Below are 27808 nucleotides of genomic sequence, written 5' to 3' on the forward strand. Positions count from 1 at the left end.
GTCCCACATGGTCCTACTTGGCTGCTTAATTAATCTCTATGTCTATACCCTGCCCTGTACTTAATCAATTCTGGACAGACATGACTTCCTTCTTGAGTATCGCATTGGGGAATTCAGCCAGTTTAACCAGCCTTTTCAGTTATTTTACATTGCCAGTTTGACTGTAAATATCTATCACTTATTAAGGGCGAGACCCTGTGGATTTGGCTTCCTTAAAAACAAGCATTGGCAATGCTAACAGTTTGGGTGTTTGTGTAGGCATGGGAAAGACACTCGGCAGGCACAGCAGTAGTGGTATTAACTGGCCATTGATGGTAGCAGGTGCAAAATGTTGCGAGTACCTGGCCGTTGTATGGCAGTGCCAGGCAAATGACTAATACTTATACACAATACAAAACTGTTGGCTTTGCCATGCTTGTTTTTAACAGGACTTCAGTGAAGGACAAAGTTATTATAAATTGAGTGACTTAAGGCAGACCTGGCTAAGACAATTTTATTACACCAGTAGCAGCTTAACAAACTATAATTAAGTCAACAATCAGAAGACTGCTTAGAAAAAGAAAACACTTGCAGGCACGTCGAGTGCAACGTTTAATGGTAAGGCTTCATTAAAGCGAGTTTTGGGTGGGAAGGGGCAGGAACTAGGTGGGAATGTCCATAGGGATTAGCATGGCCATTGTCAGTCAATGAGTGGCCAAATAACCAAACAATAGCTGCCAATTGTGTGTCCCTACTCATATGTCATTACTCCCTATTTGTACTGCAATGCAATAGTTTCAGCTTATAATAGCTGACACTATCGGGGTAATTCATAGAATCTAGCGCACAAGTGGCGCACGCGGCTGGCGCACAATGTGCGTGTGTGACAGTTTGCGCCAGCCGCGTGTTCTAAAATCCATTTCCGTGCACAGCGTATTCATGGATTTCAACATCCAAAACCAGCCGTGGCGCAGAGTGGCGCAGCGACCGGGCAGCAGCGCCAGTTACGCCCCAAACCCCTCCCCGTGTGCCATGCACAGCACACAAATCCCGTACATGGCGCACAGACCATTGGACAAGCATACAGCCCCCCAACCACGAAAACGCCTGTAAAACTCCCCGCGCACCCCTCCGAATACATGTACACCCCGGCGCGGGGAGTTTCACACGCGATTGGCCCTGTGCGAGCGTGGTACGTGTATTTCGGGGGTTCGCAGGGAGTTTCACACGCGATTGGCCCTGTGAGAGCATGGTACATGTATTTCGGGGGTGCGCGGGAAGTTTCACACGCGATTGGCCCTGTGCGAGTGTGGTACGTGTATTTCGGGGGTGCGCGGGAAGTTTCACATGCGAATGGCCCTGTGCGAGCGGGGTACGTGTATTTCGGGGGTGCATGGGAAGTTTCACATGCAATTGGCACTGTGCGAGCGGGGTACGTGTATTACTGGGGTGCGCATAGGAGTTTCACACGCGATTGGCCCTGTGCGAGTGGTGTACATGTATTACTGGGGTTTTCAGGAAGTTTAACATGCGATTTTGCTGTCAGAGCGGGGTACGTGTATTTCGGGGGGTGCACGTGAAGTTTCACATGCGATTCTGCTGTCAGAGCGGGGAACGTGTATCCAGTGGCGTGCGCGGGGAGTCCCACACATGAATTGGCAGTGTGGGTCCTCCCAGGTGTCCCTTCTACCCCCTCCATGGCCCTTGCAGGCAGCCTACACCACAGGGGACTACCCAGCACCCCTGGTCATGTCCCTCAGGCAGCCCATACACCATGGGTATGCCCCCCAGCCAAGCCACATGTCACTTTGCAATATGATCACCAACTCATGTCCCCCAGCTCCCCCACCCCCCAGCAGTGAGGGGCACCTGCCAGCAGGCCCCCACTCATGTCCCACTCATGTCCCCCTGCACCCCCACCCCCCAGCAGTGAGGGGCACGTGCCAGCAGGCCCCCACTCATGTCCCACACATGTCCCCCAACACCCCCACCCCCCAGCAGTGAGGGGCACCTGCCAGCAGGCCCCCACTCATGTCCCCCAGCACCCCCACACCCCAGCAGTGAGGGGCACCTGCCAGCAGGCCCCCACTCATGTCCCCCTGCACCCGACCCCCCAGCAGTGAGGTGCACCTGCCAGCAGGCACCCACTCATGTCCCCCTGCACCCCCAACCCCCAGCAGTGAGGGGCACCTGCCAGCAGGCCCCCACTCATTCCCCACTCATGTCCCCCAGAACCCCCAGACCCCAGCAGTGAGGGGCACCTGCCAGCAGGCCCCCACTCATGTCCCCCTGCACCCCCAAACCCCAGCAGTGAGGGGCACCTGCCAGCAGGCCCCCACTCATGCCCCCCCCAACATGTTAACATGACCCACAATCATGGCCCTCATGGCCACCAAAATCCCACGGCACGCCACCCCTGCCCAAATAACCAACCAAGCATAACATACACCCACATTGAAATGCCCATCACATGAAACAACCCAAATGGCATGTACATCAACACATGTCCGTCACACACACACAATGGGTGCCAGTGAATGTGAAAACCCACATCGTGACATGCATGAAACCAGTGATAGAATACCACACATTGAAGTACGGGAACATATGTACTGAACACAAAATGTGGTGAAGGAAATCCAAAGACCAAACAATGTACATAAGGAAAACAATGCAGAATGTCACATAATGATATAAAAAGGAAATCAGAATCCAAAATATATGAAATCAAAAATGTCTCCAAAGTCTCCTTCCAACAAAGCAAATCCAAACAGAAATGAAAAAGTAAAATCCATTGCTCCATGGAAAAATCAAAAAAGAAAATGCAGACAAATCCACACTCCAACTATTTACAAGGATGAAATCCTGGGTCCATGAGCCCAACTGTCCAAATGAAACCTACAAAAATACACTAACTAATGAAGAACTATATACAAAAATGTGGGGTATTGTCCAAGCACCCCAAACAAAAATGAAAACCAAAATGAAACCTAACACTAACTAACTAACTATTTACAATGGCAGCGGGCTAGTCCGACGGCTCACTTTTTGATGTCCCGGGCCAGGGCATCATCGAACTCCTGCTCAATGTCCTGGAGGCGGTCCTCTTCCATGGCCCCGAGGGTTCGCAGGGACGATGACATGTTGACCTCCAACTCCCTGCGACTTGCCTCGAGGCACTCGGCCAGCCTCAGTGCCCTCCGCATGGAGTTCTCCGCCCTGACCATTGTGAGCCGTGCCTCTTCTGCCCGCTGCCGCTCCGCATCTATGGTGTGGCCCAACCGCTGGCACACGGAAGACACTTGGAATCCTGGGTCCTCCTGCCCTCTGGCCGATGCCTGCCCCTCCGATGTTGAAGGCCCAGAGCCATCATTGCTCCCACCATGTAGCTGCTGCTGCTGTGCCTGCATCCTGGCTCTTGCTGCCTGCACGTCCTCCTCCAGCTGGGGTGGAGTTGTCGTGGTGGCCACTCCTGCTGGACGTCCGACTCCCGACTGTGGCAGGGATGTGTCCTGCACCAACCTGGCTGCTGGGTCAAAGGCAGCTCCACAGGGTACCCAGGTGATACATGGGTGGGAAGATGGCATGGAGGATGACTGTCGCGTAGGTGGTTCAGGAGAGAAGGGGTCACAAGAAGGTCCAGCACACAGAGGAATCCAGCACTGGTGACCCATCCCAGTAGGTCAACGCGGTCAAAGAGGCATCCAAGATGACGTCCAGTGTCTTCACGAAAACACTGCAGGTCACCTTGCATGCCCCGTTGACGCAATGCTATCCCAGCCAGGACAGGCTCCACCCGGTCCCGGATAGCCACGTCCGCAGGAAGAGGAAGGCCAGTTGTTGTGCGCCCATCCCCTCCCTGAAAACGGGTCTGGACGTAGGCATCCCTGCTGGTGCCGGATGGTGCAGTCACAAGATCAGGGACAGAATTACACACAGGCACCTCCGCGGCGGCCTCTGCTGCCTCCTGTCCCTGGCCCTGCACTGCACCACTGGCACCAGTGGAATCCCCACCTCCAGACCCTGTTTGTGTCCCTTCCACGGCCTCCTCCTCCTCCAAACCCCCCACCAACCTGGATGACTCCATGCCATCTGCCTCAGTCGGACCCTGTGGGGTCTCAGCTGCCCCTTCTGCTGCCGAGGAGTCCATCTCCTCTTGGACCTACCCTCTGCAGCTGCAGCCGGGGATGCAGCACCAGACTCCCCACTCCCCGAAGAGATGACAATCTGGGAGGGGAGCCGGACCTTGCGTCTCCGGCTGGTGGTGCGATCCCTGCCGCTTTGCCCCACAGCACCCTCTCCGCCCTCTTCATCAGTTGATGCTGCAGACAGGGAGAGATAGAACACAGGCATCAGGGCACTGTACAATGGACTGATACACACATGACAGTTGCACATGAGTGGCAGTGTCAAACTTCAGACATGGAATCACACTCCCTAACACACATGTAATTTCTAAACACACACATGAGCAATTCCACAGCAATATTGCACCAGGCAGCACCATCCATACACATACACATACAACAGCATCAGCATCCGAAGGTGAGCCTGACGTCACATGAAACACGAGGAGTACACAACACATGCACACACACCAACACACTTACATGCATGTGTACATGTCCACCAACTGTCAGAGTGATGAGATCGCCATCCATGTCACATCTGGCATTCAGCCTTCTACATGTCATTGCCACATGCATCCATGTTGCATCACAGTTGCACACTTGTCAAATACACACACATGCACATATACACAGTGTAGATACGTGCAGCTGGAACCAACATCCATGTGTGACACCACAACCATGCCAACGTACATACACAGTAATTCAAACATGTGTGCTCCCACATCTGCATTTGGCCTGCATGCTTATCCACACATACACCAGCCATGTGTCTCACACATGAGAGGACTCGCATCGTCAGCCTCATGCCTCTGTACATACACATCCATACATGGCCCTACAGAAACACATGTGCAACCTGCACACTGCTGGCACACCACGACACGCACAGCGTCCAACCAGTATGCATGTACACTTACCGCTCAACTCCAGATGGGTCTGCCTCTCAAGGACCTGGACATGGAGCGCTGGGCTTCTGCGTTCCAGGACCCTCATTTGGTGGCCGGATAGGTTTCACTGGCGCCCCTTGGCATCCACTGCCTTCAAGAGGTGCCGGGCCTTGTCGAGGGTCCTGGACCTGAAGTCTTCCCAGCGCTTCTTGACATGTTTGATGTCGCGGACTGCCACCCCCTCCTCATTGATGGCAGTCACGAAGTCCATCCAGATCCTGGTCCGTCTTTCATAGTCGGTGTGCGAACCTCCAAAGAGGGATTCATACTGCCCCAGGGCTTGCTCCACCAGGACACCAACTTCCCTGGCACTGAAGCTGGTGGCCCTCTGCCTCTCTGGCTGGGGGTTGCCAGTGGTGCCAGATGGTGTTGTGCCCGACATGGCAACCTCAGAGGCAGATGTTGGTGGGCAACTGGGTCCTGGGGCTGGGCTGTGGAGCAATGGTATCCCAGTCGGGAGTCTTCAGTTCCAAGAGGGGTGGTCACAGCACCTGCACCCCTGGCTGATGTGCAGGCACCAAATAGCAGAGCACGTGGGCAGCAGGCAGGCAGAAGCAGATGGCAGGTGGGAGCGGGCTTGGGGCTCTTGGGGGCAGTAATTTGGCCTTCTGGGCAGGACCGTGGTCTTCCGTGTGTTGTCGAGTGGTCAGCTTGATACGGAGTGATTTGGCACGTGAAAAAATTGCACGTCAGTGTGTAATTCGAGGAAAGGGCCTTAACGCGTAAGCGCGTCTTTGACGTTACGCTCGTTGGTGTTTCCCTCATAACAGGTGCATAGTGAATCAGCACGGGAATACACTGCATGTACGTGAATTCATTGGACCAAAAGCCCTTTAGCGCGTAAGCGCATCTGTGACGTAACGCACAAGGGCGTTTCCCTCAACAGGGGTGCATGTTCATCGTACACGTGCAAAAACTGCACGTCCAAGCGTCAGCTCATGTAATTGGAGGAAAGGGCCTTTGATGTTGTACGTGTGGGCTGGTTTAAAAGGTACGTGTAGGACACCATTTACTTGTACGTGCTTTTCGTGGAGAGCGGGTGGGTGAATTTTGTACTTCTTGTCGGTTCACACGCGATTACTTCACAGCGTTTCAAGTTCGTACTCCCTGTTACCTCTGACAGCGTTCAATTTTTTGTTGTGCCTGTTTCCTCAAACAGCGTTCACTTCTTCTTTTGTCCTGTTTCCTTAGACAGCGTACAATTCTTCTTTTGGCGGGGGTGTTGCCAACGCGCACACTCGTGTCTTTTTCACGTTCTTTTTTCAGGCATACGGTGAGTTGCGCACATATTTCCACACTGTGTTTGCCCTGTGTGTCGCGTACCCCTTCAGAGGTCATTGTAGGCTTCGTGTATTACGCGTACGCTCATTTTTGTGTTTCTGGGTTCCACAGCGTAGTGCGGGTTCATTTTTCCACGCACGTGGTGAACGAGGGGTTGCGTGCATGTTCATTTTTGTTTTCGGGTTGCCTGTGCATTGTGTGACTCGTCATCTTCCCCCAGGGGTCACAGACAGCCTTGCTAGAGCACTAGGGTACGAATTCCATCTAGTACTCTACCCCCTTCACCCTCAATTGCCCAGGACAATAGTTTACTGCTACTCCCATACGCACAACAACATCAGTGCCATGTTTGGGAGGCGACCAAGCGGTTAGGGAGGCATAGGCGGCCGACCTTCAAAGGTGGGCGTGGTGGGTACGGTAGGGGACGTGGCCAGGATTTGCAGGGTGTCCCTAGACCCCCATGTGTGGAGGACCAATCAGGGACACCCATGCTTGTGGGAAACGTAGCTGACACCATCCCAGCTCAGCCCTTGTTGGACCGGCCCGTTGTGGCACCTGAACCGGCACAGGAAGACTCCCAGGCTAACTTCCAGGTCAGCAAGTCTAAGTCACGTGTGGTGGTGTCACCAGGCCACGTGAATCTGGGGCAGCAATGTCATCTGCTGCCCCAAGTAGGCAGGGTGGGGAGGCTGCAGGGGCAGCTGCAGCTCTATCCACCCCAGCTCTGAGTCTCCCAGCCGGGACAGTGTCAGCCCAGGTCCATCACCCTGCAGCCAATGCCTGCACCAAGACCTATGGTCATTGTGCCTTTGCACACTCCTAGTACACAGTCCACTGGCACTTCTGCCCCTACTGACCAGAGCGGCGTAAGCCACTCAGGATCCGCACCACCTTCGAAAAAGAAGAAGAAAGGTGCTCTGGCACTACAGGCTGAGACTCCAGACACGGCTACACACTCCGGCACATCAAGGAAACCTAGCCTTAATGACACCGAACTTGATGCACTTGTGGCCTATGTGTCGGCACATAGCCGCGAAATGGTGGTGACTGCAGGGTGCAAGACTAGACCTGGTCAAAGTAGGGCACACTGGCAGACCATCGCGGACCACATTAGTGCCCTTGGATTTGTGAGGCGCACAGCTGATGATTGCTACAAGCGGTGGAATGACCTGAAACGCAGAGCAAAGAACAAGCTGGCCTCAAATCATGCCTCTACTCTGGTGACTGGCGGTGGGTCTCCACCAGAGGACAACAAATTCACTGAACATGAGTCTGTTGCTGGAACCTTCGTCACAGAGGAACAGATCCAAGGCGTGGGAGACCTAACCGATTACAAAGCATTGTCCAGTGAGTGCCCATGCATGTGTGTATAATCCATGTGTATGTTGTTTGGGTGACGGGTTCTGATTGAGTGCCAGGTGAGGATGTGTACTCCAGAGTGGTATGGGTCACCCATGTGCTTCCTCCAATACATTAACGTGCCTTGGATTTGGGCATGACAGTATCCCTTCTGCCCACAGTAGCCAATTAGCGCCACATTACTGCAGTTGCCCTTGAACTGTCATCTTGCAACAACATTGTTCATATTTTTTCCGTGTTCATTCAGGCTGATTATTCCAATTCTCCCATTTTTGCTACGCATTTCTCAGCCCTAATGCCACATATGTGACATGCTTCTGTCATTGATTACACCACAAATTGGGCCACATTTGTTAGCTGGTTATGTGAATAATTAGACCATTCAGGCCGATAGAGCATTGGCCTGCTCACATTTATTTTTAGGGCCTGTTTGCATGTGGAACATGATAGTTGTTTCCTGACATGTTAAAGTGACCAACCATTGATGTGTACATCTGCCTACAATCACTGTATTATTGTACACTTGATGTGTTGCAGTGTGTGGCACATGCATATTTTGCCACACTATTTAGGATTTTTCAGCTCATCATGTCCATCTCACATTGATGGGTGACAGTACTCATTCACTGACATATCGCTGTAGTTGTCTAATGTACCATGGCTATGCTACATGCCACCTGTGTGCTGGGATGTGTCATGTATGTGTATTGGACATGCCACTCACAGGCTAATGTGTGATGCCAGTGCTACCCACCATGCAGCAAGTGTGTTGCTTTTCCATCTTGGAGTCCTCAGTGTCTGCTTTTTGCCTCCCCTTCCAACTCATTGACAGTGCATGCATGCCAGGGTTATAGTCATGTGGGACATGTGTAAATCATGTACAGGATCTCTGTCTTGTCAGGCCTATGTGTGTGCTATGGTGCTCATGCCTGTTTCCATTTGTTGTATTTCATGTTTTTTGCAGGTGATGACACACTTGATGCTGTTGAGGTTGAGGAGATGGTGCAGATCCGGGAGGGATCTCAGCCACGACCGGGCACCAGTGGAGGACGTGGTGTGGTGGTGGGTGAAAACCCTTTGTTACTGCAGACCATACTGTCCAGGGGTATCTCTGGGTGCACCTCCCCAGACCTCTATTCAGGTGCTGAATCGGATGATGAGACTTATGTGCTGTTGCAGGTGAGTGCTTCTGGCAGGGATTCTGTTCTGTCCAACCCACCTGCACCAGGGGTAGAACCCTCTATGGGGATGTCAGTGTTGGTAGGTCCACCTTTGGCGGTTACGGATGCAGGGTCACACTCCACAACATCTGATCCTGTTCCTGGGCCAGAAGATCAGAGGGGGAATGCAGTCCTGCAGCCTCAGGCAGTGCCAGCACAGCAAGGTGCAGATCGGCTTGCCCCAAACAGGTGTGGTGCCCGCCGACGCGGTGGCCGTGCGCCACCAGGCAATACTGTATGGGAAAACTCCATGTACGGTATGGCAACCCAATAGGCAGCATCAGTTGAAATGAGGGCTCAGGCAATGGAGAGGTTGGCCACTTCCATTATCCCCCCTGAAAGGTAGATGGAGCAACAACAGCAGGCAACAGACTCCATTTGCCAATCACAAAGGGAAGACATGTTGGCGTCCAACAGGGACCTACGGGCGGCACTGGAGACTCTACGCAAAGCCATTGCAATAGAGTCACAGAGCCACAGGGAAGCCCTGAGGGTAAAACTCCATAACGTCAGGGAGACTCTGCTTGAACTTGAGGCTTCCCGAAATTTTAGGGCAGAACAGCAGCTGGAGCAGCTCACACGTTCGCTCTCAGCTGAGCTGCAGGCAACCCGTGAGGAGATCCGGGCATCACGCAAGGCCATGCATGCAGAAATGCAGGCAACCCGTGAGGTGCTGCATGGGGATCTCCGCACTATCATCCTCCAGAATCAGACCTTCCAGACCTGCATGCTTGCTGCCATGGAGGACCATACCAGGGCTTCGCGTGGGCTGCCTCCCATAGCACCACCACCTCCAGATGCAGCAGCAGAGGGTGAAGAGATCGACAGCAGTTCTCCCACAATGGCATAGCCGTGCAGGCCAAGAGCCCATGGAGGTATTTTTTTTCCGCAACATCCACACAGGTGGGTGTTGGTGTGCACCCTGTCCTCGAAACTCCTGGGTGCCCCCCCCCCCTTGGAGCCCACATGGCCATTTTTTTTTTTTTTTTTTTTTTTTTTACAGTGTGTTGCCTTGTTTGGCTCCCGTGGGCATCCACTGTGTATTCCGGCTGTGCACATGCAGGCTTGTCCTGAGTTTGGGTTAGATGCTTGGGTTCGTGACACACACACCCCTCCTGCTTCCCATTTCCATGGGCTTGTAAAGGGTGTGACCAAGTGACAGTGACTTACACAGTGACATAGGGCTCCCATGAGCTGTGTGGGCAGTCTGTAGTCAATACTGTGTGTACATCCCTAGTGGGTATTGTTGTTGTATTGAACACTGCATGGTGTATTGATATGTGCTTGTGCATCCATGTCTTCCTCAAAATTTGCAGGTACCTTCTTCATGTCTTCACAAGGCCGTCTCCTTTGCAGATGGCGTTCATGTTGTATGCAGTACACTGACACATTTGCATGGCAGTAACACTCTGCAGTTGGAAGGGGTTGATGTGATGGTTTATTCAGGTTGTAAGACTACCACTACTTTGACTTTGTACTGTCATGTTTTTGCAATGTTTCATGCTGTGCTGCTGTATTGTGTTGGTGGTAAGTATTTGGTCATGTGTGCTGTTTGTTATTGATTACTGGGAGCATATTGTCTGTGGGCTGTTTCTAATTGGGACAGTGCACTTTGTGACACTTGTGTCAGGTTTTGTGCATTGCTTTGTTTGCTTTCACGTTGCATGACATGCCATGGTGTGTTGGGTGGCGGGGATGGGGAGGGGTTTTGTGACATGGCGTTATTTTCATGTTGTATTTTGCTAGGGGGTAGTCATTCATGCAGCATGAATCTATGTCTTTTAATGACACAGCATTGGTTGTCTTTCGGTAGGTAGGGGTGCACACAATGTAACACTTCCGGGTGACCAATCTCAGGCTGGTATGGTTGTGACAGTTGACTGTCCCTTATGTCATCATCATTGATTGTCAGCTGGTATGTGTCAGGGCTGTGTGCACTCCACAGGGGTGTGATTTTAGGTGAAGTAATTAGCCACCAGCTGCGTACGGGCTGCCTCACCACGTGCCCTTTCCCCTCCCATGCGCAGCGGCCGTGCATGTGGTTGAGGATGTGGGGGCACCACCATGTCCACCAACAGGCCCCGGCATGTTGCAACATTGTGCAGGACACATGCTGCCACTATGATCCTGCACACTACTGGGGGAGTGTATAGCAGCTGCCCACCAGAACGGTCAAGGGAGCCAAAGCGTGACTTGAGCACTCCAAATGTGCGCTCCACTATGCCCCAGGTTGCAAAATGGGCTGTGTTGTGTCTTACCTCGGGTGGTGTGGTGGGGTTCCGAATTGGCGTCATCATGTGGGTGCTCAGAGGGTAGGCACTGTCCCCTGGGGAGGTAATGATGGGTATCATTAATGGGGTTGTGACATTACTCAGTATCTGACATGCATGCATGTGCAGTGGCATTTATACTCACAAAGCAGCCATGTATCGCCATGCCGCCCAGCTTCTAGGTCCCGGTTTAGGGTGGACATTCTGTATATGAAACTGTCATGGGTGGACCCTGAATAGTTGGCATACACTGAGGTGATGATTCCCTTGGCATCACATACTACCTGCACGTTGATGGAATGCCAGTGCTTGCGGTTTCTATAGATGTGCTCTGATGCCCTGGGAGGACGTAGAGCCACATGGGTGCAATCAATGGCACCTAGCACTTTGGGGAAGTGTGCCACCCCGTAAAAATCCTGGACAACAGCCTGCCTTTCTGCAGGTGTTCTGGGCAGGTATATGTGCCTGTGGACTGATGGCCGTGCAGTCATGATGGCCAAGACCGGTGTAGGCAGCGTGACTGCGTGGCCTGTGACGCCTCCCCCCACTATGGCACTTGTCCGCTGAAATGACCCAGTAGCCAAGAAGTGCAGTACATTGAGCACCTTTTCCAAGGGGCTCAGTGCTTCGGAGCACAGGGTGGGAAATGTGAGGTCATCCTCCCACTCACTCACCACGTCGAGTATTATGTGAGGTGGAAACCTGTACCTCCCATACACCTGGTCATCAGGCATCCCAAAAAGTCTGGTCCTGGGTGTAAACATTCTGGCCCTGACTATCCTCCTCCTCCTCCTCCTGCGGTATCCCACGACCCCTGCTGCGAGGAACGGTATATTCATCGTAGTGTCTGAGCTTGTTTGTTGATTGTGCGCACTTTTATTCTGCGATGGTCTGGCTTACGTGTTTCCGGATTAGCGCGTCTTTTTTGACGCATGCGTTAGCCCTGTTTGATTCCATGAATACGTGTTGTAGGCGCGCGTGTGGGCGTTCCGCGCATTTGCCGCCTGTACTTCCCCGGTAACGCCCACATTTTCATGCTTTGTTCCTCATTCTGCGTGTTACGCCTGTGTACCGCCTACTTTTGTGTGTGCGCCGCGCTATGTGTGCTTTTGCTGTGCGCCACGCAGGATTTCAGTGCACATCCATGGATTTACGCGCGCACGGACTTCCATGAATCTATGTGCATGGGTTTCGCTGCGATTTTCGCACTTGCGCTGCGATTCGCACGCTTTCGCACACTTGCGCAGAAATTTTCAGCGCACATTAATTCCATAAATAGGCCTGTAAATATTATTGGTGTTGAAGAAAGAAATATTTTGCAGTAACTCAAAACGATCTGTTCAGCTCTCAGGGTCCTTGCCTAATTTTTATTTTACTATGGGTCAGACTGAACAGTATGATGCGCTTATTGACTGTTTATTGCCAGAGCCGAACTTTTATATTTGGCAACAGTTCAGTTGTTAGACGAATATTCTATTTCTTTAATTTGTGTTTAATAAGAATGTTTCTGAAAACAGAGACTAAACCACTTCTCTCTTCCTTTTGTGATAACTTTCCACCTTTTCAGACATTTATATTGATCTTTTAATGACTTTTGGACTTTGTATTCGAAAAGATTGTAGAATATTATGTAGGCGATTTCTAAGCGTTAAACATATCAAGCACTTTATAGAGGTTGGAAATTAACCAAATGAGATGAGGGGTGCAGTCTCTGGGCACCATGGAAGGTGAAACTTACTGTACCCTTGAACAGAAGTGTGGAATATGATGCCAAGTGGTGATAAAGAGAGACAAATGCCCTGACATATGCAGACAGAGATGATATGGGCCTGATCACGACTTTGGCGGTAACGCTGGTGGTATTACCGCCGGCGGAATTAGCCCTACCGCCGAACTCCCCGGCGCTAATAGCGCCGGAACACGAGTTCGACGGTAATGTTAATCCCCATTCCCCATTGAGCCCATTCGGGAATGCCCCATTCCCCATTAGGATCAAAGTGGAATTTTCGCGCTCTTACTGCCGGCGGATTTCCCACCGGCGGTAATGGCGCAAATTTAGAGCGGATTTCCCCCCAGCTCAGAGCTGGGGTGAAATCTGCCGAAGTCCTGATTTGGTGGACCCTTAAATCCAGTGGTAATAGCGCTACCGCCGGATTTAAGGGTTACCGCCAAAGTCGTGATCTGCAAGCATGAGGAAGACTGAGGGCCTCATTACACGGTAGGCGGTGGACCAAGGCATGGACCAAGTAGCACCTTGGTCCATGCCGGTAAAATACCGGCACCGCCTTGGAGGAAAGGGGAATTACCGCCCTATTCCAAGGTTGGCGGGGCGGTAATTCCCCCTTCCCCCATTTCCCTTCCCCATTCCCATTTTTGCTCCATAGGGCATATTGGGAACGGGGAAGGTGCTAATTACGGTACCGCAAATTGCGGTACCGTAATTAGCACCCTGGTCCCTTTGCGGGTTGGTGTTTAACGCCTGCTAAAAAGCAGCCATTAAAGTACCAACCCGCAAAGGGACCTCGTAGTAAGGCGGTAAGGGTTAACAGTCACCGGTACCATTACCGGTGACCGTTAACCCTTACCGCCTTCCGTGTAATGAGGCCCTGAGAGTTAAGGTATGCAAGGCGAGAAGGACATATTATGCGTTATTAGACATTGGAACTGTTGGGTATTTTGTGGATATTTGGGGCTTTGCGGTATTTTCTTACCGCCAAAATACCTTTAGCAATAATCACTCTCTGTATTCATATTGGGTCACACATGACAATAATACATTGCATTATTTCAGAATTCAGACCTATTTAGATGGTATGCGCGGTAGTTTGCGTGGTTGGTTGGTATAGTGGTTGGTTTATTTGTGGCCCCAATATCCAACATCCCTTGTTCTTTATCTAGATTGTTCTTGATCACTAGAGAGGCCTCAGGCCTACATTTTAGGGATACCACATTTTCAGTGTTAGTGTTGTGTGCCACCATGGGCTATTGTGGTATTTTTGTGGTAATTTCCACTACCTTATATACGGTAGGGAACTATGTCCAGAGAGTCTCTCTTCCTGTTGACTCATGTACCTCCAACAGGCTATGCTACAGTCACTCACAACTGTCCATACTGAATAGAATCATGCACACATCTGCCTTAAAATGACAATTACACTGTTTAAAAATCTCCCCATGTTTAAACCTTTCCCCATTCAAAATGAAAGAGAGAAATAATACACACTAGCTATCTGTTTTCAAATGTTTTTGTATTATAGAAATTTCTTTTAAACACAGTTTAACTTTTTTTATAGAAATAAATGAAATGGTACAACATTATTTGTGATAAAATGAACAGAGAGCTGCAAGAATATATTCAATTGGTAACATTAAATAAATAAGATAAGAGACTGAGACTCCCTTTAATACACTGACTGAACAGTTTCGCACACTTTCGCACAGCTCCCACTCGCTTCTATAATTACCTTATCTGTTCAGCATGAGTTTTCTTCGGCTATTCTCTTTCTGAATTTGGCTCCCTTGAAAATCAACCCCAGTGAGAACAAGCGTCTGCCGTTCTCAAACCGGGGTTATTGCCGGGAACTCTCAGCTTTTGCAGCAGGAATGCCCCAGCCAGGAAACAGGTCCTTCTCCCAGCTCTGCAAGATCTCGATTGTTCTCCCCCTCCCCTCAAGCTTCTCCAGCAAAGTTCTAATCACAGCCTTTAGCATGATACTTGCTATGACGCTGCTCCAATCAGAATCAATCATGTTCTATCCTCCTACTTTTAACAATGGTTCTTTTTGCACAGTGGCAATTGTAACAAACTGATTTCCTGTTCCTTTCGAGCTCTTTGCTTCCTGTAGTTATGTGGACAGAGCAGCAGAGAAAAAAAAAATGAATGTGCGTTTAAAAGTTCACTTTCAGAGTAGGCCTAATTCTGCAGTGGAGACATATTTTTATTAGTGGGTTATGTTAAATGAAGTTTTTTTAGTCAGGTTAGTTATTAATAAGGTTAGTTATTAATTTTCAAATGTGTCTCTTGCAACATAGGCATTTCAGGTGAAAAATAGTGTGCATTTTGAATGTGCACATGTGTGCTTTTAACTGTAAAAATAGATTTGCATCTTATATGTAAAAATCGTTTTTGACTGAATAGCCTGTCTTTACTTATATGTCCATGTTACTCTGGCAACACATATAGCAATGCACCACACCCATGTGGTGGTGCTGCGTCAAAAAAAAATGCTACCCGTGCAGTAGTGCTGTACTCTGTGCTGTAACACGCCAAATATCCTTACAGAACCCGGTGCATGAAGAAGGATGAGCGAGAGGCAAAGCGAGATATGGAGAATTCAAGGCACAAGAGAACTTGACATGGAATTAGACAGCAACAAAGTTAGCTAACAGGAGTGAACTGCAGGCCACATGGGTTATGGGGTATGCATGGAGGAGTAACAGAGACAGAAAGGGGCAGAGCATGGTGTCAGTGGAAGATTTTATAGATGGAGGAGGAGGAGGAAACATAGACTTACATTGGAGATCCAGTTTGTTGCATCCATCCTCCCGGCAGACATGCACTACTTTCTGGTATGAAGTCCCAACCATGGCCACCCTGTAGACAGCACTCTTAGCCGCAGGCTCTGAGCAGTTCTTGAAGACATTATAAATTGGCTTCTCATGCTCTGCATAAGAAATTAAACACAGAAAAGAAAAACGTGCATTAAACATTGTCATCTCTGTCACTTCAGCTGCTGCAATGTACATGATGTACCCTCATGCAGCCTTGGACATCTCATGATAACTACTCCGAAAGAACCTCTAAGCTATGGCAAGTTCGACTGGAATCATGACTGCAATGGGAAAGAGAGCACCATTGCTACCACGAATCCTGCAAGTCATTTTAGAGCGCTAGTGTTTATGTCTTCTATCTCCACCCCCCACCCATTTATCTCAGCTGCATGTCAAAGGGAAAGGGGGAACATAATACTGGCCCTGCAAATTTTATATCAACACTGCAGTTTCATAGCTGTGAAATGAACATCTGACATGGCTGTTCTCATCTCACGGCAGGTGAACACAAATAAAACATACAAATATGTCTGTACAAGAGTTTGCAATTTTCTAAATTTTGTTTAAACCAACAGATGGTATCAGAATCAACTACACCTTATATTTGAGGTTGAACAAGAATTCCTTGGAGGGTTACAGCAGATGCCAAGGAACAAACATTATTTTGCGAGAACATCCTCTTCCAAGACTATCAGTCCTCCGTCCAACCAGGGGAGCAAGTCAATAATTGTGAACATGAGAACAAATGTACTTTATCTGTAGAAGAAAATGATCCTGCACTTTTCGTCCTCTTTGACCTTAATCATCATTAAGATAAAGTGGACCACCCTATATTTCTTCATCACATAGAACACCAGATGGGAATTGGAGGAGAGCACTCATCCTTTATCCAGAACAGACCGTGCAAGCTTAAAATGGGACAATCCCGGTTCAACTAGTAGAAATCACCCTACAAGGGGTCTCAGGGCCTTCCATGTCCACCAGGCTCTTCAGTGTCTCTATGAATGTGTATACTAACCTCAGAGACTTGTTTGCCATTCCATTCCAACTCGTTCATGATGATGCCCCCATGATGATCCACCTGAGGCTGGATAACAAATACCCAATAAACTTTAGCTTCTGTCTTGGTATGCTCAAGGAGTGGACTCTGGCACAGCAAAGAACAGTCTCTTTAGTGCACCCAGCAAATTCACTCTTCCTTTCTATTGGCCACCCTACTTGTGCAGTTTCTCTACCATGACTAGGAATCTCTCTGTGTCATATTATATCCAACTCCTTCTTTCACTTCGCAGATCCATATCGTGTCAAAGAAAGGGAATGTCTTAGTGCCTTAATTAAAGGAAATCATTCTTCCAGAGTAGGCTGAATCTGGTCACGCCCTAACCCTACCCAACCTGGACTAACAGGAATGGCATCTGTATAGAACCAACCAAAAACAATCACATGGCAGACGAAGCTTATTCAAAAGAGAGCTGCATGTTTGATAAAGACTACATTTGCTCCCAGTTGGCAACATCAATCTATGCAATTAGTTATGTATCGTCAACTGACCCATCTCAAATAATGCATCTCCATGCTTGGCCACAATCAATACTTTGTATGCCCGATAAAGGAATCGTTGTTTGAAGACACAAAGGTGACAATGGGACAGAATCACAGTGGTAAATGCAAAAAGAAACCCATCATTGGCATACGGTTTTGCCTACATCCACAAAGGCTCCAACTCTATTGAACGAGCTATGAGAGTGGTTGAGACACAAGAAGGTCCATGTGAGGCTCAAGAAATTGCTCGAAACACATTTTTTCGGCCAACCCTTTTAGCACATTCCTGCCATCGCCTCCATCCCACGGTCCACCCTCAAATCTGAGGTTTTTTGTCAAGAGATTTTGTTTCACTCTTTCAACTTCAGGACGCAAGTTTCGAAATGAGATATGTGCCCATATGCAACTATCTCAATTGTTACTAAAAGTTGTTTAAGTTTCCAGGAATGCAAGAGTTTGTTAATGTTTGAATGGTTTCCTTCACCCTTACCTCCACCTTTTTGTCTTCTCAGCCGATGCTCCTTTTTCTATCTAAGCTTTCAAGTGTCTTTCACAAGAAGCACATTATAAAACCCCTGGGAATAAACTGTGATTGTCAATGACTTTTCATCATTTAATCTCTATTTTCTTTTATTTTTTATTATAAGTTGTATATAATCAACTTGTGATTTTCTCTATTTATAACTGAATATTTCAGATTGATGTGCAGTACTTGTCAACTCCATTTGTAACAATTGCACACACACAATGTTGTGCTCTTTTCCTTATTATATACCATGCATCTTGACCAGACCTCACTGACACATTCATTTCCTTTTGTCCCCATTGTTGATACACTGAACAAACCTAATTGAACTTTGCACTCTCCCAATCGCGTGATGCTACTGTAGATGCAAACTAACTACACCCGGGCTTGATTTAGCCATAACCATCATGTTACATTATCTATTGTCCTGCAGGGTAGCCAATGAAACTCATACCCAAGATGGTGTCCTGGAAATAGTGATGCATGGTGCAGTGTTTAAACTATGTTTATTATAAGATGGTGTGAGGTTCCCAACAAGACCACTTATAGTGACTCTCCTACCATTTGTTTAATTTTACAAGTTTATTTTCTTCTGCTGGTGAGCACAGCATTGAAATGCACTAATATAAATGTGTTTATTAAATCAATTATTGATCCTGATGCCACAGTCATCCAACACCTCTTCTTCCATTCTTGACTGTTTTTTTTATTTAGCATGATCAGTCCATGTGATGTTTTTTCTCAGAGGAAGAATTGCTTTGTTGTGCTAGTGCAGTGCTAACTGGGAGCCCCGGTGTGACGCAATCATTTGTTAACCTCTTCTGAAGTGCATGCTACTGCTTTCAGATTGAGTGTCCTCTAGCCTCTTTAGTCTTGCGAATCATGGATTTGCACTTTTCGGATGAGCCATTCTGTTCTACCGCGGATGCAAAAGCCAAGCGATCATGATTATTGAGGCACCTAGGCTTTATTGCTGACCTCAACTCTGGCCTCATTTTAACAATTCAAATGGAGGCTTTAGAGCACCTAATGGCCCACATCCTTTTTCCTTATTGGGCCTTTACATGAACTTTCTGAGGATCAATTTCAGTCTGTATTGGGTTACCTAAGTCTGCTGTACTTTTCATTCTTCTGGTACTACACCAGGACTAAATTAAAGGGGTTAGAGATGAGGGTAGGCAACAGGAGCATTTTGGATGTATGCCAGTAAAGAGACCCATCAATTACTCTTAACGCTCATAATTTCTCTCCTGCTGCCTTTTATCTATTAACATACAAAGAGAATGCATTCCAACAGAATAGTGTAATTAATCATCACGACATGACAATGCTGTAGGGAGCTCTGTGAAGGGGGGAGTGTTTGAACCATATATGAGACATCATAGGTGTTGCATGGTTTTGGACAGTAGCAATCACCTTTTCTTTACTTTATTATACTTTTTGTGGGATCACCAATTTTGTATTTGTATTTTTTTATTTTATTTGTATTTTATTACAGGCCCTAAACCAAAGCGCTGTAAATAGGATACAGAAGAGTACAATATAAATGTATAGACAATAAAATCCAGAAAATAATTGGTCAAGAATGTTGATGTAGGCAAGATTTCAGGGAACCACGAAACAGAGAATAGACACAGATAGAGCAAAGAGAAAGAGGAGGAGCATTCCAGTGAAGAGGAGCAAGGAGTTCAAAGGAACAAAAACAATTCACCCTTTTAAGAAGATGATGAAAACACTGTGTCAGACTTGAAACCTCTGCTATCCTCAATTCATGCGATTGAAGTTTCAAATGGAGTACTATAATGTCCCTCCAATGTGCGGGGAGAGGTCAAGTTAAATGCTTACATTTACATATGTGCATGTATGAAAACAGTACAAAAGAAAGGACATGTTGGACAAAAAGCTGCAGGGATCATGCAAGATGCATCTTACATTCCATGGCTTTGGGAAGAATTGCTGCCACAACAGATACATTGTTAAAATTCTTAATCCATAGCTCACAACCTGTTGGCGGACATGTACAGAATTAACTATACATTACAATGGGGGGAAGGGTGCCATTTGACAGGTAGAAGGATTTTTGTTTCTGCCTTCACAAGTTCCTCTTTAAGGAATTCATTTGTAGGATGGATCTAACTGGCTACTTGTATTCATTTGGGCTGTTAACAACAATGTATGGCCCCAGTCTCCTAGTCTACTGAAGCCCTTCTCACATCTCCACTACACGTTTCCGGGCATAGCATATGATATTTCTACTTGCAACAACAGCATATCACAAGTGCTATGGGCCTCATTACGTGTAGACCGGTGCAATAAAAAAATAGTGGTAATGCAGTGGTAACACTGTTACCACTTCATTACAGCCTTATTACCACACCTCCCTACTGCAAATTTGGCAGTGAGGCAGAGGAAAAACCTCCAGAAAAATGTTGGAGGTAAATCTGTCCACTTGAACAAATAGAAAAATCATTCTTGGAGTTCAAAAATACAACTATTGAAAAAAAGACAAATAAACTCAAAAAGGACATTTCTATGTTCAAAAAAGAGATTGTCTACCCTTACTTGGTGGAAGATTTTAATCCTCAGACTTTTTGGAAACAACAGGGCAACCAGCCCAGAGGGGCTGGCAGGAGGCGGGGTGTCACCTTTTCTGACACCTCCTCTAATAGTTCAGGTAATGAAGATCCCACCAATTTGAATTCAGGGACTTACCCTTTTCGAGGAAGGGGCGGCCCCAGAGGCCGCAGGAATTTTCAGCAGAGCAGAGGCCCATACAGACAGCCTCATATGCAATTGCAGAATGCCCCCCCACAGGGCCAAGGGCACCGGGATTTTCAAACCCGCAACCGGTCCTACAGGTGGTGAATGAGCTATTACCCATCTTTAATTTATCATCTCGCACCCTCTCTGAACCAGAATTAGCCATATTAAAACGAGGCCTCTCGTTTGTTCCTACACAAACGCCCAGTGCGATGCATCTCACTAGTGAAATCCAAAAGTTTCTGAGGAAAATTAGATTGAAAGTGTTTTTCGCTGACAAAGAGAATATCTGTGAAAACAACATCTCGGACTTGGCCAAACCCTCATCTTTCACACCTGATTCAGCCGATCTTCCACCTGAGGTTCTAATTTTTGAAACCATTGTGCTGAAGGAGTTAGACAAATATCTGACACATTCCAGAAGCAATTTAAGACCTAATTTAGAACTTGCAGAATTTCATGCAATTGACTCTCTAGCTCAGGATCCCACTATAGTGATTAAAGCCGCCGACAAAGGTGGTCTGGGATGCAGAATTGTACGATCAAGAAGTCCATAGACTTCTTAGCATACCAGGTCACTATCAAAAAATCACTGGCGACCCTTCCTCATCCATAAAAAAGAAGATTCTCACATTGAGTGAAAGTGGTCTTCGTGAAGGATTCTTGTCCTCCAAGGAACATGAGTTCATCAATTCCTCTGAAGAGAGAATTCCGCTCTTTTACATTATTCCAAAAGTACACAAGGACATTCTGAAACCTCCAGGTCGTCCCATTGTTTCTGGCTGTTGTTCTATCTTAGAACCTTTGTCTAAATATATAGACACTTTTATCAAACCACTTGCTATGGCCACTCCCACGTTTCTTTTGGACTCCAGGGATGTTATAAATCTGGTTGAAGCACACCCTTTCGATTCCTCTACACAAATTCTGGTCTCTTTGGATATTGAGGCGCTTTATACCAACATCCCTCAAGATAAAGCTGCCTCCAGTCTACGCATTATGCTAGACAGACGGCCTCTCCCTCATGCTGTCCCTACTGAATTCCTTATTAATTGTGTTGAATTGGTGCTGTCCAACAGTTTTTTCAAGTTTAAGGATGCTTACTTCTTGCAAACTAAGGGCACGGCGATGGGTTGTACTTTTGCCCCAAATTTGGCCATCATTTTTATGTTCTTGTTTGAAGAAAATTATGTGCTCAATGTCACCAACCCCTTTGTCAAACATATTAAGTTGTACCGTCGCTACATAGACGACATCCTAATGCTGTGGGAGGGCGACTCTGCTACATTGAACACATTTATGGCTTGGCTGAATCAGGTAGATCCCAATCTTAAATTCACTTTTGAATTTTCTACTTCTAGGATTGCGTTCCTTGATTTATCCATTTTTGTTGATGAAGGGTGCCTACAAACAGAATTATATAGAAAATCTACAGAACGCAATACAACTCTGCAATTCAAGAGTCAACACCCAAAAAGCTTACGACGGAATTTACCGTATAGTATGTTTTTACGGTTACGGCGTAATTGTACTAATATTTCCCATTTTAACAAACATGCAGATGTACTACAAGCTAGATTGTTACTTCGGGGGTACCCCAAAAAATTCATCAAACACTCCAGAAAAAGAGTGCGGTATACCAACCGGGATGCCCTACTCAGTGTACGTCCCAAAAACAAAGAGAGAGAACAAATTGTTTGTGTCTCTACATTCTGCAAATTCAGTGAGTCCATTAAGGGGATTATTCTTAAGAATTGGAGAATTCTGAATTCTGCTGAAATTAACTTGCACAAACCTCTTTTTGCCTTCAAAAAGGGCAAGAGTCTGGCACAGATACTCACAAGAGCCAACAGGTTACCATTACAACGCAATGTGGTCAGGGATGTTAACCTTCAACCTGTGGTAGGTCATTACCCTTGTACCACTTGTATGGCCTGCAGGTTTTCCTAAAAAATTACACACTTTGAGAATGCAGGTAGAAGATGGGATTTGCGTACGTTCACCACTTGCAAAAGGAAGAATGTTGTGTATGCCATTCAGTGTCCATGTAACTTGTTTTATATAGGTAAAACTTCCAGGGAGGTACATGTGCGCATCTATGAACATCGTTCCAAGATCAGGATGCGTTGTCTCACTGCCCCCCTGGTCTCCCATTTTTTTTGAGATGGGGCATGATGCAGACTCATTAAGATGGTTTTGCATCGAAAAAATCGCAGCAAGTGGACATGTGCAAACTACCAACAAATTGGCCTAAAAAGAACAAATGTGGATTTTTAACTTAGGCACCCTCCACAAAGGCCTGAACTCCATGGAAACATGGGAGTTCAATAGCAGATAGACAATTTCCTTGTACAGATGCCGCACGGTGCACATAGTTTCTATTCAAGTCCTATGTCACCTTTATGAGTTATACAGTTTCTTTTTGTTTAGAGTCAATTGAGTCCATCTGCTGCAGTTTATGCCAGTTCGGGAGCCCTACATTTAATTTTATTGTTGGGTCATACTAGGCATTATGTCTCCCCATGTATTCTGAGCCCTGCATTTGGACGAATTGTATTCACATTACGGCCTCCATGGTCATGAGGTCACTTTAATTGACTCTTGCACATTCCATTTGCAACGCAAGTTTTTATCTATGGTCTATAGTGGGACTTGGCGGTTCGCTCTGCTTGCTAATCCCGCCTGTCTAGGATACGGCACTTTGTTTGTTTTTTCATCATGGGCGTGTTTTGGGATCTTTACACACACGTAACACGGTATCATGTTTTTCATTGAGGACACGTGACCATCCACGTGATTTACGTCCACAGCAGTGACGGATTTAGTCGGCTGCCAGCACACGGTCCATGCAGCATGTTCACTGTGATTTACGGCTGGGCTGTTTTCATCAACTCCAGCCGCCCACGCCACTCCTGATGTTAGTCCCAAGTAAGTACGTGTGCAATTTAAACTGCTGCTTTTTAAACTGCCACTTTAGTTATGTACAATCTTTGTTCTTGGACGTAGTTTTTCGTTCGTATGAATATATAAGTTCAGCTGCAGTTGTGTACGAAGATTCTTGTTTCACCTAGCCAGCAGTACCATAAACATTCCTTATTTATGTACTCAAGCCTGTTTTTATTTTTATTTCTGCCTGATTTGTGCCAGTAGCCAGTCAATTTTCGTTTTCAATCAGTTTCAGCTTCAGTCGCACAGCAATTTAGCAGTGTGACTGTTAGCTCTAGTCTTTATAGGGCACTGCGCCCCACTAGGCCGGCACATAGCTACTTGCCATTATTCCTTATTTAGCTTGCAACAGGGCCCACTGCCTCTGTTGGCAGGGGAGCTCCTGCAGTTCTTACTTTTTTAATTGTGTATGGCTTTACTGGGAAGTCTTTAGCTCTATTTTGACGAATGCGGTTTAGGCTAACATCATTCTTTGCTTGACAGTACATCAGGCGCACATCTGCTGACGCGAGTTTCTTCGCTGCACCACCATCTAGAAAGCCACCGTATCATAATCTCTGAAGGGGGCCACTGAGAGCAGCGTTATGTTAATTACAGGTAACAATTGGCCGCTCTCATGTGATTCCTTTGGTTGATGTAGTTATCCTTTTGGCCTTATGTGTGCTCCAATCATTTTCCCATTTCTGACTAGCCACAGTTTCATTGGCGGCATGACTCCAGCATACGACCCATCTTTTCCATTCTGCATATTAATGGCTACTCATACAAGGTTTGTTTAATCCATCATATTACAGCCTGTTTTTTCTTTTGTCATCTATTTAGTCATGGCATTTTTCTGCTGCTTGAGGGCTTGTCTGGTGGTCTTCTGACTGGGCTATCTTGACCTTTTCGGCCCATATGGTGCACCTAATTTTTGTTGTTATTATTATTATTTTTTACACTATCAGGGCCGGTTCCTCGCCTCTGGTTTTCTCAAACAAAACTCTGCCTCTGGGGTTGCTCTCATTTAGGTACACTTCTCCAGCACAAATGTTTAGTTTTATTTGTCCGTAACAGGTGGCACATGGTGGTTATATACAATCTATTGTTGAGTTTAGTTTATGAGATGGGACACTGACGCATATTTATGCAGTAATGCTCTTTTCTTGCAGCTTCTCGCCTTGTATCTCCTGATGAAGACGTTGTCCACTACACACTCTACGTCAAAACCGGTTGAGCTTATTCTTTTAGGGATGTGATCTACATAACATTCTTCTTCTCAGATCCACCCTCGTGATAGATTGTTTTTAATGAATTCTATTGCTGTTTGTTTAATACATTTTTAAACATTAAAATAATCAAATGGGATGTGATGAATGTTTGTCCCACTCCCAATTGGCAAACAATGTTAATTAATTCAGTCATTTTTAGCCATTGTTGGTTGGTTGAATGTCACTATCAGGCCAATTCATGGAAATAATGTGCGCGGAAAAACCGGCGCACGCGTGCGAAAACGTGCGATTCGCAGTGGCACAGAAAAAATCGAAGAAAATCGCACAGAAAACAGCGCACATCCATTCATGGAAGCACGGGCACGAGCAAAATGTGGGATGTGCGCTGAAAAAGTGCGCGCCGCATGCTAGCGCACAGGTCACCTAACGCTGTGCGATAAAGCCACAGCGAATTCGCACATAGCGCGGCGCACATCCCAAAAGTAGGCGGAAAACGGGGCGTGACACGCGGAATGGGGAACAACTCGTGAAAATGTGGGCGTCACAGGGGAGGTCCAGGAGGCAAGTGCGCGGAACGCCCAGACGCTCGCCTACAACAGGCATTCATGGAATCAAATCGGGTAAAACAGCGCACGGCCAAAGACGCGCACAGGCCCATACCCGTATGCCACAGAAAGCAGGCGGTAGCGTCCCAATACATGTGCGCCAAAATGTGCGCTTAAAAAATACTGTATACACAGCTCAACGATTGTGCCTGGGGGAGCGTGTGCGTGCATTTCAGGGGTGCGCGCGAAGTCATACATGCGTTTTGGCTGGGTGCGTGTATATCAGGGGTGCGCAAGAAGTTTCACACGCGTTTTGGCTGGGTGCGTGTATATCAGGGGTGCGCAAGAAGTTTCACACGCGTTTTGGCTGGGTGCGTGTATATCAGGGGTGCGCAAGAAGTTTCACATGCGTTTTGGCTGGGTGCGTGTATATCAGGGGTGCGCGAGAAGTTACACACGCGTTCTGGCTGGGTGCGCGTATATGAGGGGTGCGCGAGAAGTTTCACACGCGATGGGGCCTGGGGGAGCGGGGTGCGTGTATTCCAGGGGCCTGCGGGTGGTTTCACACGTGATGGGGCCTGGGGGAGCGGGTGCGTGTATTTCAGGGGCCTGCGGGTGGTTTCACACGCGATGGGGCCTGGGGGAGCGGGTGCGTGTATTTCAGGGGCCTGCGGGTGGTTTCACATGCGATGGGGCCTGGGGGAGCGGGTGCGTGTATTTCAGGGGCCTGCGGGTGGTTTCACACGCGATGGGGCCTGGGGGAGCGGGTGCGTGTATTTCAGGGGCCTGCGGGTGGTTTCACACGCGATGGGGCCTGGGGGAGCGGGTGCGTGTATTTCAGGGGCCTGCGGGTGGTTTCACACGCGATGGGGCCTGGGGGAGCGGGTGCGTGTATTTCAGGGGCCTGCGGGTGGTTTCACACGGGATGGGGCCTGGGGGAGCGGGTGCGTGTATTTCAGGGGCCTGCGGGTGGTTTCACACGCGATGGGGCCTGGGGGAGCGGGTGCGTGTATTTCAGGGTCCTGCGGGTGGTTTCACACGCGTTTTGGCTGGGTACGCGAATCCATCGGACCAAAGGCCCTTACAGCGCAGGCGCGTCTGTGAAGTGAACTGCACGTCCTAGTCACAGCTCATGTAATAGGTCCTTAGCACGTATACGCGGAAGTGACGTTGGACGTGTGATCCGGTTTAAAAGGTACGTGTAGGACGTCATTTCCTTGTACGTGCTTTTCGTGGAGAGCGAGTGGGTGAAATCTGTACTTCTTGTCGGTTCACACGCGAATTACTTCACAGCGTTTCGAGTCCGTACTCCCTGTTACCTCTGTCAGTTTTTCTTTTCCTCTTTTTCTCTGGACCTGTTTCCTCAGACAGCGTTCACTTCTCCTGTAGTCCTGTCTCCTCAGACGGCGTACAATTCTTCTTTTGGCGGGGGTGTTGCCAACGCGTGGGCGCGCACGCGCGTCTACTTCACGCACTTTTTCCTGGCAGACGGTGAGTTGCGCACCTATTTTCCAACAGTGCTTGCCCCGTGTGTCGCGTACCCCTTCAGAGGTCATTGTAGGCTGCGTGTGACACGCATACGTTCATTATTGTGTTTCTGGGTGCCACAGCGTAGTGCGTGTTTTTGTTTCCACGCACGTGGTCTACGAGGGGTCGCTTGCACGTCATTTTCTGTTATTGGGGTGCCTGTGCTTTGCGTGACCCGTCATCTTTCCCCAGGGGTTCCATTCAGCCTTGCAAGTGCACTAGGGTACGAATACCATCTAGTACCCTACCCCTTTGACCCCCAATTGCCCAGGACAATACTTCCCTGCTACTCCCATATGCACAGCTACATCAGTGCCATGTCTGGGAGGCGAGCAAGAGGTAAGGGTGGCAAAGGTGGCCGACTCTCAAGAGGTGGGCGTGGCGGGCGCGGTAGGGGACGTGGCCGGGATTTGCAGGCTACCCATAGCACCCCACGTGTGGAGGACCAGTCAGGGAGACCCATGCCCCCCCCCATGGTTGAGGAAAATGTGGCTGACACCATCGATGCTCAGCCCTTGTCGGACCCGTCCATTGTGGCACCTGACCTGGCACAGGCCGACTCCGAGGCTGATTTCCAGGTCCCCAAGTCTAGGCCACGGGTGGCCGTGCCAGTCAGTGTCACCAGGCCACGTGTATCAGGGGCAGCCATGTCATCACTGCCCCAAGTAGGCGGGGTGGGAAGGCTGCAGGGGCAGCTGCAGCTCCGTCCACCCCAGCTCTGTCTCTCCCAGCCAGGACAGTGTTGGTCCCAGTCCGTCAGTCTGAGGTTCCCCCTGCCACTATCACACTCGAGCTAATGCCTGCAGGAAGTCAGATGGTCAGTGTGCCATTGCACACTACGACACAGTCCACCGGTGCTCCTGCCCCGAGTGGCCAGAGCGGCATATGCCACTCACAGTCCCCACCACCTCAGAAGAGGAAGAGGAAGAGTGCTCGTGCACTACAGGCTGATGCCCCAGACACGGCTACACAGTCCGGCACGCCGAGGAAGCCTAGCTTCAATGATGCCGA

General features: G+C 48.3%; 1 protein-coding gene across 1 annotated transcript in view; it reads right to left on the minus strand.

Annotated features, from left to right (window-relative positions):
• Positions 1–27808, minus strand: part of LOC138521615 (phospholipase A2 inhibitor and Ly6/PLAUR domain-containing protein-like) — a 293027-nt gene that overhangs the window by 167650 nt on the left and 97569 nt on the right. Inside the window, exon 3 of the mRNA XM_069634573.1 lies at positions 15704–15853. Coding sequence (XP_069490674.1) covers positions 15704–15853 — 150 coding nt within the window. The remainder of the gene's footprint in view (positions 1–15703; positions 15854–27808) is intronic.

This window comes from Ambystoma mexicanum, chromosome 1q, assembly GCF_040938575.1.
Source record: "Ambystoma mexicanum isolate Mex_15411 chromosome 1q, UKY_AmexF1_1, whole genome shotgun sequence".
NCBI lineage: Eukaryota > Metazoa > Chordata > Amphibia > Caudata > Ambystomatidae > Ambystoma > Ambystoma mexicanum.